Source organism: Nannobrachium achirus (genome assembly GCF_963921795.1).
Source record: "Nannobrachium achirus genome assembly, chromosome: 22".
NCBI classification, from domain to species: domain Eukaryota; kingdom Metazoa; phylum Chordata; class Actinopteri; order Myctophiformes; family Myctophidae; genus Nannobrachium; species Nannobrachium achirus.
Window position 1 is genome coordinate 38,714,690 of NC_137829.1, and position 13,160 is coordinate 38,727,849.

Below are 13,160 nucleotides of genomic sequence, written 5' to 3' on the forward strand. Positions count from 1 at the left end.
GGCTAATAACTGCAAGCCAATGTTCAGACAGAGGCATCAGTATGTATAAACATACAGATGCATACAAACATACAGTATGATAAATGTATGTCTGCCCTTTTCCACCTTTATCTTTCCATCCCCACAACAATATACAGATAGAAATGGCTTATTTTGGACATGGTTCGATTCGTGATTAATCATGATTAATGAATTTTAAGCTGTGATTAATCTGATTACGTTTTAGTCATTTGACAGCCCTAATTTTAATACACAGAATTGATGTGAAAAACAAATAATTATAATCACATTGTATAGTCTATAAAAGTATGTGTTGTGTAATTTCTTACTCCCCTACAACAAAACAAGAAAACAAAGTTCCATTTTTTTTTTTTTTTATGTTATCAAATACAAAACATGTTTGACCACAAAGTGTCTCATGGATTTGTATGTCTACTGTCTTGGCTGTATGTACTATATAGGCCTATATAGTACACACATACTGTACTGTAGCATACAAACATATACAGCCTTTAAATATTTCTGCTAATCATAAAAAAGAAAATAGAACATAGAACATAGAAATAGACCTTTATTACACAGTAATAAATATTATTAAGAATGCGTTGTCAGCCTACCCATAGACAATATATACAGAGAGGCTATTTACACCATATTTGCATTTCTGCTGGTAAGACAAAATAAGGATTGTTAGGCAGGAATGTATTGATGTATTGATACATGCAAACTGATTACAAATACCCATGTGATATAATAGCATGTTCCACTCCCACATATATAGCTTTCTTGTGGTGCACATACAAGAAAGGTAGCATGCGGGGGCTTAAATTGGCCTAACATGATGCCCTGAGGTTAAGGGGATATTTCACTTTCAAAAAAACTTTTGGTAATTTTATCATCTAATCAGGCTTTTATGAACACCCTGAACAGTTTTTAATTAGCTTGATTGAATATTTAGATATTTGATGTAAATGTTACCAGGCCCTCCAGACCCAGGGCCTCTCCCCACACACACCCATTGTAACTTCAAACTTCATTTTAACCATGATAGATTCATTAAAAACACACATTATTTTTTCTGGTGACTCATACTACCCTCCTAATATGTGAGCAGGCTGTGTTTTTTCGATAACATTTTTCGTTTATTTTTAATAATTATTTGTTTGTATTTCATTTTTTCAATTTTTCCAAATAATTATTAAAAATAAATGAAAAAAGTTATGGAAAAAACACGGCCTGCTCACGTATAAGGAAGGTAAAATGAGTCTCCAGAAAAGATAATGGGTGTTTTTAATGAATCTATCATGGTTAAAATGAAGTTTGAAGTTACAATGGGTGTGTATGTGGAGAGAAGCCCTACCACTGCTCCCTGTTGAAAGTGGAATATCCCTTTAACCTCGCATCACCAAACCTTCCACCGCAGAGGAAAGCCTGGTATTCATTCTAAAACTAGCCATGTGATCTGCCTTAGAAAAAAGGAAAAAAAAAGAATCGTGGTTCCGTTTGGCGACTTTGGCGTTGCATTGTTTTTGTTCCCCACATAATGCGAACCAATTAGTTTAGTCTCGCTGGTCGCGCTGCGAGATGAAAATGGACGTACGTAACGATTATTACACCAAAAGAAACAATCATACCAAACTAAACAAGGAATCATTTTGGAGGTGCATGGCACTGGCGGTAAACGTGATGATATAAAATTATTCATCAAAAAGTTATTGATTGACTGACTAATTGCTAAATAATCAATAGCTGCAGAACTAGTGTTAATGTATACATTTGTACAATGACAGAGTTAAATGAACACTGGTGATTTTACTGTGCACATGCAAATGCATCTCATCAGCATAATTAACGTCCCATGTAGCCTGAGAACTCTTCCTCCTCCTCTGTTTCAGGGTCTGTGTCCGTTACCCCTGCGTGTCTGTCCACGTATCCACTCTGTGGGTATGCCTCTGTTTCAGGGTCTGTGTCCGTCACCCCTGCGTGTCGGTCCACGTATCCACTCTGTGGGTAAGCTTCTGTTTCAGGGTCTGTGTCCGTCACCCCTGCGTGTCTGTCCACGTATCCACTCTGTGGGTAAGCCTCTGCAATTCCAGCTCGCAGAGTCCCATCGCCGTAAGGCGTCTCCCTTTGTGCTCCCGCGTCTCCCGAGGTCCTCCGTGGCGAGTCTGTGGCGAGCAATGGCCGCTCGTCGCGCGGTCTCAGGAAGTCTTTGGCACTCTGTGCTTCGTCGTATTCCTCCTCGTCTTCCTCCTTCGCCCCGAGGGTCACGGAGAACAGGTTGACGTTGTCCTCCTCCTCCTGTGAGCCCAGGGTCACTGCGAACAGATTGACGTGGCCAGAAGAATTCAGGCCCCCCGTCTGTTCGTCCTCCTCGGTCGCTTTTCCTACGTGTCCCAGAATTCCTGTCTGGACCAGATCAGGCAACATGGGCCTTTCTCCTTTGCCCTCTGAGATTTGGCCGTGACCCCCCGGCTCCACCCCCTCAGCCGCCAACTCAGCGACGCCCCTCCAACTCCCACAGCCCCCCGAGATGGCGGCGGCAGGCAACCCCGGCCCCGATGCATTCTGGGAGTCTGAGTCCACGCCGTAGCCCTCGCCTGAGGACAGGTCCGCTGCTCCGCCTCTGCCGCCCTGTAAGTACAGGGCCCCGCCTTCATCTTCCTCGTTTTCCTCCTCTAGCCCCATGTTGTATCGCAGTGGCCTGTGATTGGCTGCCGTCATCTGCTGTCCAGGATCTGATTGGATGGAGACCGAGTCGGGGATGGTCCTCTCTGGGGTCAGGAAGTATCTATGAATTAAAGGACTCATCTACACACACGCACACACACACACACACACACACACACACACACACACACACACACACACACACGCACACACACACACACAGACACAGAGAGTAGTAACATTAACTCGGTTGTAGTTAGAGCACATGTCTAATGGCAGTCTGGAAAAATCTTTGTGGATCTGAGTTTTTGTTGTCATGTGGTAACTAACGTGTGAAGCGCACCTGGGTGGAATCACAAGCATTGAATGCCTGCAATCAGGTGTGGCTGCTGCATTGTTGCCTGAACTATGATGATAACACACCCCGGGGGAATCAGAGGTGGGGCAGGCCGTCAGTCTGTGTGGGCCCAGGTTCAGCCTGGTCTTAAAGGGCAAGACAGCTTTGGTGGACAGGAAATCTAAAATAATTTCTCCACTCACAAGAATTTGATTTTCAAAAATATGCTCCCTCATTGACTTATTGTACAGTGAATGGGCTCAGGCTAAAAGAGGAGCTCTTTTAGCCTTAAACGAACACAAACAAAGCTGATTCTGACAATATAGAACATCACCAAACACATTGCTATTTTTGAGCGGTGTTCACACCGTCTGACATAGCGTGGCCGTGTGTGTATGCGTGTATCCGTCCATGTGTGTGTCTGTCTGTATGTAGCCTGAGTCAGGCCTGCAATACCGTTGAGTGACCAGTCACCAGAGAGGTGTGTTGAGCAGCCTTGAAATGTACATGCATGCATGCACGCATGAACACACACACACACACACACACACACACACACACACACACACACACACACACACACACACACACACACACACACACACACACACACACACACAGCCTTGAAATTAATGGACAATTTGTTTACGTTCGCCCACCTCTGGAGTTGGATCATGCCGAGGTAACTACACAACCCAAACCTCTACCAGAGTGTGTAGAGTTTTGTGTACGAGTGAATCATTTGTTTTTCCTCACCAGTGAGAATGCAGCAGGGAGGTATTGCAGTCTGCAGAGGAACCCAGTGTAGTACAGACACGAGAAGAGAACAAACAGGACACCTCCACCCAGCACCAGGGTGGACGCTAGTGAATATACTACTGCAGGACCTATACGCATGCACAAACACAAACAATCTTGCTTTTTACATCTGTATCCATTCTTGTTCTGTAGTATAGTTGTGGTATCAGCACAGTACTTTGAAGTATTTAGTATGTCAGACATCATATTGAGACTACTGACCTCTGCTTGGCTCCAGTCTACTGGTGTATTCACATTTCCATTCTGAGGGCAAACCGTGCGGATTGGTTGTGATCTCAGGTTCTACTTTGATGCAGTACTTCACTCCAGCCTCCAGGTTCTCAAGACGATAACTGGTGTCACTTGTTGTCACTTCTTGGGTAAGAGGCCCCTGCAAAAACAAACAAAAACATCACCCCACAAAACACTAAACTGTGTTGCTAGCACTATAGTTGGGTCGAATCCGATACTTCCGTGACTGTGGAGAGCATAGGTCCGTTTCTCAGTGGTTTTGTCAACTGAAGGTTAAATAACAAATTGAGCTCCCATGCCCCTCGCAAAAATGCGGGCAAAATGTTTGATAGATGCTGAAAATATACTATAAAGGAAAGAAATACCCCCCAAGAATCTGCTTTAGGTAGCATGTGAGTGGTCAAACTAGGGGTTTTTAATTATTAAGAATCCATTGCAAGCATTTGTTTTGCATGAAAAACATTCCTTGGACAAAAACTATGGTTTAGTGATGAGTCATCACTTTTCACATTTTTTTGGGGTCCGTGTCAAGTAGTACCAAAGTCTTGAGATGTCAGTGTAAAGCTAAACAAATGATAATCAAAAAAACTACACTATAAACCTACTGTAAATAAAAAAGACCATTGCTGCATTAAATGTAATCAACAAAGTAGGCTACAAACTGGTCAAACATTGGCCAAATCTACAAGCTAACAACACCTCGTTGTGAGCTTGTAGATCAGCTATTTTCACAATATTTATCTGTGGAACCGAGTCAAACTAAATGTAAAGCCTCAATTCCAAGTGTTTGTCAGGGAGAGAGGGTGGGGGGTCTCCAGTTCAAATATGATTATTTTGGGGGGTTACGGCCTAGAAATAACCACTTGAAACGTTGAACTGTCATATTGAACTGTGACTATTGCTAATTCAGACACATTGCGTTAGATAAAATGTATTAGTCGATCAACCTGACCGAGTTTACAAGTTCACTTAGTATAAAGCGTTTATGTGGTTAACAGATTTCTTACCTTTTTCTGTTCATCTTTTTTCAAGTAGATTCTGAATTTAAATGCATATAACTTTTGGGTGTCATTGACATCTTTGTTGTCAGGCTTAGGCATGGAAATGTTCAGCGTGATACACGTCCCACATCCCGCTACTGACAGCATGGGTGGACCTATGATAGCTGCACACAAACATACAGTTACACAATGTTATTGAAGTGTTATTGATCAATCTATCTATCTGTCTGTGTCTGTAGCCATCTGTAAATTCCTGGAGCTCTCTCTCTCTGTGTGTGTGTGTGTGTGTGTGTGTGTGTGTGTGTGTGTGTGTGTGTGTGTGTGTGTGTGTGTGTGTGTGTGTGTGTGTGTGTGTGTGTGTGTGTGTCTCTGATTGTCCTTCACATTATCTTGAGAACCATTCATCCAAGCAACTTCACACTTTACATGTGTTTTGTTGAGGACCTACTAAGGAACAAGTGTTGATTTTGACAGCACATTCTGATTCTAGTAGTCTAGATTTGAAAAGTGTTAGTTTTTGTTTAGTTTTAGTTGTCTAAATATCACACGATATTAGTTGACTAAATCTACATTTGATTTAGTCGAATAAAATTTATTTTAGCAGGCCTTGATGGCATCATGTACACCGGCTACTGAAAATAGACGATCTACATCTACAAGCTTGACTATTTTCGGAGCTCAACATCTGATTCTGCCTGCAATCAATGTATTACTGGATCTCTTCTCCACTAGTCCCCCCCTAACATTTTAGTCTATTTTGTATTTGTTGAAGAAATTGTCAGCATATTTAGTCTTAATTTGTCATCATAGCTTAGTTTTTTATTTCTTTTTCGTCAGTGAAAAAAGGTAGTCAATGATATATTTTGTCTTTTGAATACATTTTAATTTAGTTTTAGTCATATTTTAGTCATCTGAAAATGTTTCAGTCGACTAAATCTACAGTAAAAAATGGCGTTGTAAGGCCTGATTTTACATTTGGTTGCATGCTGAAAATAGCTGATCTTTAAGACCACAACACGTCGCAGTGAACCAAAACTTATTGTCTTATTAAAAAGGATTATGGTCCTGAACCATATGTCACGCAGAATGTATCTAAGAGTCAAAGGTCATTTTGTGCTCAATTACATTCAGGCACCTTAACATTGGCTTTGGAGACAATGAGGAGGACAGAGTTTGTTTGTTGTGTGATTTGGAGGAAATTGAAAATGAGGTTCATTTCTTGTTTTATTGTCCATTATATGATGAATTAAGACATAGATTATTTCGTAAAATGTGTTAACCTTATTTTGGTTGGATGATTATGAAAGACTATCTATCCATCTATCTATCTATCTATCTATCTATCTATCTATATATCTATCTATCTATCTATCTATCTATCTTTGTTTTTGTCAGTGATAAGTCATAGTTTTAGTTGACTAAATTAACACTGGTAGTATCCAACACAATTCAGTCTAGTAAACAAATGTTAACTATTTACTAACTATAGTGATGTGTTGACCTACTGTCAGTGAAGGGACAGAACGTCACAGGTTTGGAGTTGGGAGACGTGGACGTGTTGAGAGACGCCTGGACAGACAGCTCGTACGTCCTCAAGTACTTCTTCAGCTCCAGCTTCCTGCTGGTGCTGCTGGTTGGTGGCAACCTCTTCCACTCTTTCTCCCTCACCAATCTGCAAAAAGACAAACAATTATGTAAGGCAGGGGTCTTCAACAGTGGCGCCAGTTCAGAAAAAGCTAAGGTATGGCAACATGACTGGTGTCTTGCACGCGTGCCTTCGCGCGCGTGCAAGACACCAGTCATGTTGCCATACCTTAGCAACAGGCATGATACATTTATTTGAAGAACCCCCCCGTTTCTACGGTTATAGGGCTGGATATGGCAGCCTGGAACGGTTGTTCAAGTGCAGCTAAACTTGTCATGTTAGTAAACACGCCACAATTAACAATAATGAATTGCACCTGTGCAGCTGACCTGTGGAATCTGGGAATATACCATTTTGTCAAGATGGGGAGAATACAAGTGTGGAGAATATAATTGTAATACCTTGTTAAAGTGACGATTTAGTAAAATTTTGCATTTGTGGTTATTTACTGTAATTTGTAACATAATAACCAGAACAGATAGACAAAGAGACATTCATGGATTTATATTAAAAAGTAACTTTTATTTTCCCCCCTGGACCCAGGGTATGGCAGCTGCGGCCCTGCCATACCCAATTGACGCCCCTGGTCTTCAACGTTTTCAGGCAAAGGACCCCTTTGCTGAGAGAGAGATAAAGCAGGGACCCCCTCTATTGTATAAATGTGTGATGCAGATTTTCATTGATTTCATAGATTCATAGACTTGTTTGACAGCAATGTCATCAGTCGGATTTGTGTTTTTAGTGAACTTGACCTTTCACTCTGTACTTGGTCTGCTCTTTTTTACCTCTACACCAAACCTTTTTGCCGAAAATAGACGACCTACAAGCTCTCATCGCCTCGCAGCACGAAAGATTTGGCGGCCCCCCTGTAGTAACTCTGAGGACCCCCTAGGGGTCCCGGAGACCCGGACCCCCTGTTGAAGACCCCTGATGTAAGGGAAAACTTCAATTCTTATTTACACCCCATGTTAGGAACGGATGTGGTCTATTTCTGTAAGAAAAACATTCAGACAGACAGACAGACTGACAGACAGGCAGGCTGAGATAGGGAAGCACATACAGTAGCATTTAAAGATTAATTATGTTTCAAAGCAGAAGAAAAATAAATCAGTATAAATTGTCACAATATTATTATCATGGATTATGGTAAGATCATTAGGCTACATATAGATTCATTTTTATTTATGGTATGAGGATGTGTTGCAACTTTGTGCAGCTTATGTTTAAAGGACAACTTTGTTTTTTTGTTTTTTACAACAAGGGTTCATATTTTAGATAGTCATTAGAGAAAAGAAAAGATGAGTGTTATAATGTTTTGATTTACTTCTTTCTATCATTTTAGTGATTTTAACATTTTTGATTTGGATGCAAGTGGCTAAATATGTCTTTTTAGACACAATAAGCCTATTCCCAAGATGCACCGCAATCTTTCATGGGAGGTTGTGACTTATGGGGGCTGGTGTGAATAGTAACAAAGAAATGGCCGGCTTATTGTGTCTAAAAAGACATATTTAGCCACTTGTAACTCCAAAAAGTGACAAACGTCCATATAAATTCCAATGCTTTCTGCGAACTTCCGATTTCAGTGCTTGGTCACCATTCGCCAATAGAAGTCTATTATATGTACAGTAGAAGACATGGCCAGATTAAGTGAACAGAGGTGGCGTAACTCGAATGAATGGCTCTGGAGCTTCCTAAATTCCCATGCATTGCCACATTTTGCAGCTTATATCTAACCACATGTAGACTCATGCTGCTATGTGGATTATGGAAATTAATTACGTATGTTTTGTGTCTTGTTGCAGCTTTATGTCTAACCTAATGTAAATACTGTACTTTTATTTCATTGTTTTACCCCTTTTTCTCCCCAATTTAGTCGTTATGCAAATTAAATTCCTCCCCACATGCTTTTTTTACATCATACTTTTTTTTTATGTGTTTCTTTACTATGTTTTCTCCTTGCTCTCCCTCTTCAATTTCTTGAACAAAAACAACTTTCACCCACTTCTTGCTCCCATAAACCTGTTATGTGACAATAAAACCTGCGCCTTTCAGGCATTTTCACACCCAACTAAACTCAATATACAGAACAGCGCGCGCACACACACACACACACACACACACACACACACACACACACACACACACACACACACACACACACACACACACACGTGTTTGCACGCATGCACACTTCGCACACATCAAGGGTGGTGGTTGATTTAGAAGGGCTCTATTGTTCAGTGCAGTTCCTGTCGCCAGTCATTCTCAGAACGCCGTGTGGTCGCAGCAGTATCGCTGCCCCTGCCTCGGCTCAACGGATGGAAACTTAACCGCTGTCACACGAATCGTCTGACAAGGACAGGTGAAAGTCAGAGCTTGTGTGTGTGTGCGCGCAGTGGCGCCAGTTCAGCAAAAGCTAGGGTATGGCAAAGATGGCAGTCCTCATGGAAAGGAGGCATTACATTTTTCTATTCACGGTTCTATTGTGAAAATAGTTTCACAATGTCTGGAAAAAAAAGAGTTTTGTCAGTTTTTTACCTAGGTTTCTACGGTTTCTTGGGCTGGATATGGCAGTCTTGAACGGTTGTTCAAGTGCACATGTTAGTAAACATGCCACAATTAACAATAATGCATTGCACCTGTGCAGCTGACCTGCGGAACCTGGGAATATACCATTTTGTCAAGATGGGGAGAATACAAGTGTGGAGAATATAATTATAATACCTAGTTAAAGTGACCATTTTGTTAAATTTAGCATTTGTAGTTATTTTACTGTAATTTAACAACATAATAACCAGCACAGTTAGACAAAGATACATTCATGGATTTATATTTAAAAGTAACTTTTATTTTTCCCCCTGGACCCAGGGTATGGCAGCTGCATACCCCTGCCATACCCAATTGACGCCCCTGTGTGTGTGTGTGTGTGTGTGTGTGTGTGTGTGTGTGTGTGTGTGTGTGTGTGTGTGTGTGTGTGTGTGTGTGTGTGTTTGTGTGTGTGTGGGGGGGATAAAAGGATAAAAAAATAACTCAGTCAAATGTTCCATCCAAAACATAAGCGAGGAACACGCGATGTGATTGAGATGAATTCATTTTGCTGACAGCAGTGCTCATTTTGACAGGAAATTCTGATTTAGTTTCAGTCATAGTCTTCTGAATAAAATGTCATATAGTTTTGGTCATATTCTGAAGTTTTCATTTTAGTCAACTAAATCTACAGTCTATTTTGTCGATAAGAAATAATAATTGTCAGGCCTTGATGGCATCGTAATGACTTACATCTTTACACTTGGTTAGTTGCTGAAAATAGTCGATCGACAAGCTCAGAACGCCTCGCAGCGCAACCCATTGTGAGCTTGTAGATCTGCAATTTTCAGGCCGCAACACACGAGTGCAATCAAACATAAAATGACTTGTCTTTTAGTTCTACTGGATCTCTTCTCCACTAGTCCCTCCCTATCATTTTAGTATAGTTTAGTCTAGTAACTGTCAATATATTAAGTCTCAGTTTTAATCATTGTGAAAGAATTACCGGCCACACGTCGTAGTACCATGTTCAACGACCATTACACCACTGGTTAAACCTCTCCAGTGCAGCTAGCTCGCTCACTGATAAATCCATAATAATAAAAAGGTGTGTCTCATTTACAGGTCCAATGTCCAACCAACAACCCTATTGAATACAGCAGACTCTGAGACAGCCACTGCACCCGTGGTTTCCAAACAGTGTTGAGGCACACCAGTGTGTTACGTAAACCCATAAAGACCTGAGGACGAATCAACAAAATGCCTTCTGAATCAGTAGTTCTTCTCACACTTTAAAGATCTTTCAAAATATGTTCAAAAATACAAGCTCACGGCGTGAACATTTCATTCAGTTTTAATCATATTTTATTCATCTGAAATGTTTTCGATTTAGTCTAGTTTTAGTCTTAGTCTACTAAATCTACAGTTGATTTTGTCAACAGAAATGTATTTTGGCTGCCCTTGATGGTATCGTAATGCCTGATTTGACACTTGTTTGCATGCTAAAAACAGCTAAACGACACATAAAATGACTTTTCTTTTAGTTCTACTGGATCTCTTCTCCATTAGTTTTTTTTCTCTCGTCTGAGACAGACAGACAGACAGACAGACAGACAGACAGACAGACAGACAGACATACTTGGTGAGGACAATGTACTGTGTCCCCGGTGGCGTTCCCGGCCCTGGGTCCCACGTGAGAACATGGTGGAAGTTTGTGGAGTGGACTTTTGTGTTGACTGGAGCTGGCAGGGAGCTCATCTGGGCTGGAACAGACACAACACAGAACACACGCACGCACGCACGCACGCACGCACACACTTATATTAGGGCGCTCACAAGCTTGTAGATCCTCTATTTTCCTTACTTTTTGCAGGCCGCCATTGTGCGACAAAGAATGACATAACACTTAATAGGTTATCTAATTTATTGTATGTTTTTCCCCCTTTATTCGGTTAATCAAATCATTAATTTATAGAATAATCGATAATCGATAGTCAACTTGTGATAGAATTCAAGCTTGAAGCTTCAATTCTGTTTACTATTTGAAGCATGGCTGGGTAGTCAGGCGTTGACACTAACGGTTGCCTGACTGCCTGATGTGGCAAGTATAAAAAATAAAACCGTTCAGGCAGGTGGAGTTTACTTTCAGGTTTCCAGACAGTCAAGTGTGTTTGAGCAGGGAAGCAAATGTCTTTAGTTCGCTATAAGCACAACACAAGATGTTTGTGGAATTTACAATAAGTCATATTGTATAGCTATTGAGATATTTGGCATAAATATTGAGGTATTTCCATATCACACAGCCCCAGAAATGTGCAAGTTAAGTAAAAAAGTGTTAAAATTAACAGTAATTAGAAATGTACTTTTCAGGAAAGTGAATTTGACCTTTGGGCTAGTAAGTTGAACATGATCGACCTGTACTTGCCCCGAAGAGCAAGTGTCTCTGAGACCTTAGTGTTAACCCCATGCTGACTTTGAATGAAGTGATCAAAGGACCACACATTAGATTAGACCTTACAATGTTTATTTCTGTTTCACTTTCTTCATATTCTTTTACACCCGCAAACCTGTGTGTGTGTGTGTGTGTGTGTGTGTGTGTGTGTGTGTGTGTGTGTGTGTGTGTGTGTGTGTGTGTGTGTGTGTGTGTGTGTGTGTGTGTGTACGTGTCTCTTGGCAGCTTTCTCACCACTATAACATTGTATCATCATCATCATCAGAAAGCAGGTGATCAGGGAGTTTTTAATGTCCATCTCTCCTCATTCAACAGCACAGAGTGGGTCTCCCCTACGTCTGCAGACAGCATGTCCTTTGCTATCAGTGTCTGTAGGGAAACAGGTTGTATTGATTGATTGACTGAATACTGTAGGCCTATTAACTTTAAAGCACAAAAAATACAGTTTCCAAGAAGAAAAACTAAACAAAGAAAAGCACTATGACTGGTTTCCATTGGGGTCCTGTACAGTATTCAGTTGATCGAAAGATTTAATGACAGACAAACAATAATATACAATAATATGCAAAGGAAAAAAAAGTAGTAGAACGAAGTAATCAAAAAGAAAATGTAGTAAGTGGCCTAAACAGCATTTCTGGTAATGGACTTGCCTTTTTACAGGGACCAGTTCCGAACGGAAACCACTTGAATAAGTGCTCTTTTCAGAGCAGTATTGTGATATAGCCTATTGTGTAGCCTATTATTAAGCAGTGAAAATGAAAGTGGCAAATATATAATCCATAATGATGACACATCATTGATAAGAAACTCTCTCATATAGTGTTACTGTACCGTGCCAGGCAGCTTCGCTGTTGTGTTTTGTCCCGAAAACATGAAGTGAAAGTGTCTGTTTATTACAGTACGCTCCAGACACAAGGAGAATTGGAGATATCAGCTCTACTCATAGAGTATACTACTGTAATGTGGCTGATCTGTCAACTCTGCTATACTGGAAATAAGAAGACATCCGATTGTGGACTTCAAAATAAAATGAGTTCCTGCAACCCCCCTCCCCCTCTCACTTTCTCTGCTAATTTGCCTACATGCCAAACAATAACCTCTTCCTTCCTTCCTTTTTTATTTTATATTATATTTAATAATTATGTTTAGCTAGTTGAGTTAACTTTCTTTCGCTATTGGTTAATAACAGTGCTGTAAAGTAACTAAATAGATCTACATTTACTTAAGTAGGCCTACTGTACTTATAATTTTGAGAAATTTGTACTTCACTTGACTATTTCCAATTTCCAATACAGTCTACTTCTACTCCACTACATCTCAGATCCAAATATTGTAGGCCTACTAGGCTATCAAAACTAGTTAGGCTTAAAGTTACTTTGCAGAATTGCAGATATAAATTATAATATTATAAAACATACAGAAAACACTTTAGCCAGATTTTATACCTTGGTTATTTGAAAATAGCCGATCTACAAG

At 40.5% G+C, this 13,160-nt stretch overlaps 1 protein-coding gene across 1 annotated transcript; it reads right to left on the reverse strand.

The window, feature by feature from the left end:
* Positions 1–1,238: 1,238 nt before the first annotated feature.
* crfb1 (cytokine receptor family member b1) lies at positions 1,239–12,600 on the reverse strand. The gene is made up of 8 exons (XM_080753249.1): positions 12,516–12,600; positions 11,919–12,053; positions 10,872–10,995; positions 6,564–6,730; positions 5,065–5,222; positions 4,028–4,196; positions 3,764–3,894; positions 1,239–2,811 (listed from the first exon to the last, which is right to left on the reverse strand). The coding sequence occupies exons 2-8, from the start codon at positions 11,980–11,982 to the stop codon at positions 1,849–1,851; spliced, it is 1,776 nt and encodes a 591-aa protein (XP_080609375.1). The 5' UTR covers positions 11,983–12,053; positions 12,516–12,600; the 3' UTR covers positions 1,239–1,848.
* Positions 12,601–13,160: the final 560 nt, after the last annotated feature.

Bases quoted from the DNA above. Each gene is read 5' to 3' on its own strand.
- crfb1 (XM_080753249.1), bottom strand. From the start codon at position 11,982: ATGGACATTAAAAACTCCCTGATCACCTGCTTTCTGATGATGATGATG. The intron at 10,996-11,918 runs GTGAGAAAGCTG...TGTCTGTTCCAG, and splicing joins GATGATACAATGTTATAGTG to CCCAGATGAGCTCCCTGCCA. The intron at 6,731-10,871 runs GTATGTCTGTCT...GTCTTTTTGCAG, and splicing joins CAGTACATTGTCCTCACCAA to ATTGGTGAGGGAGAAAGAGT.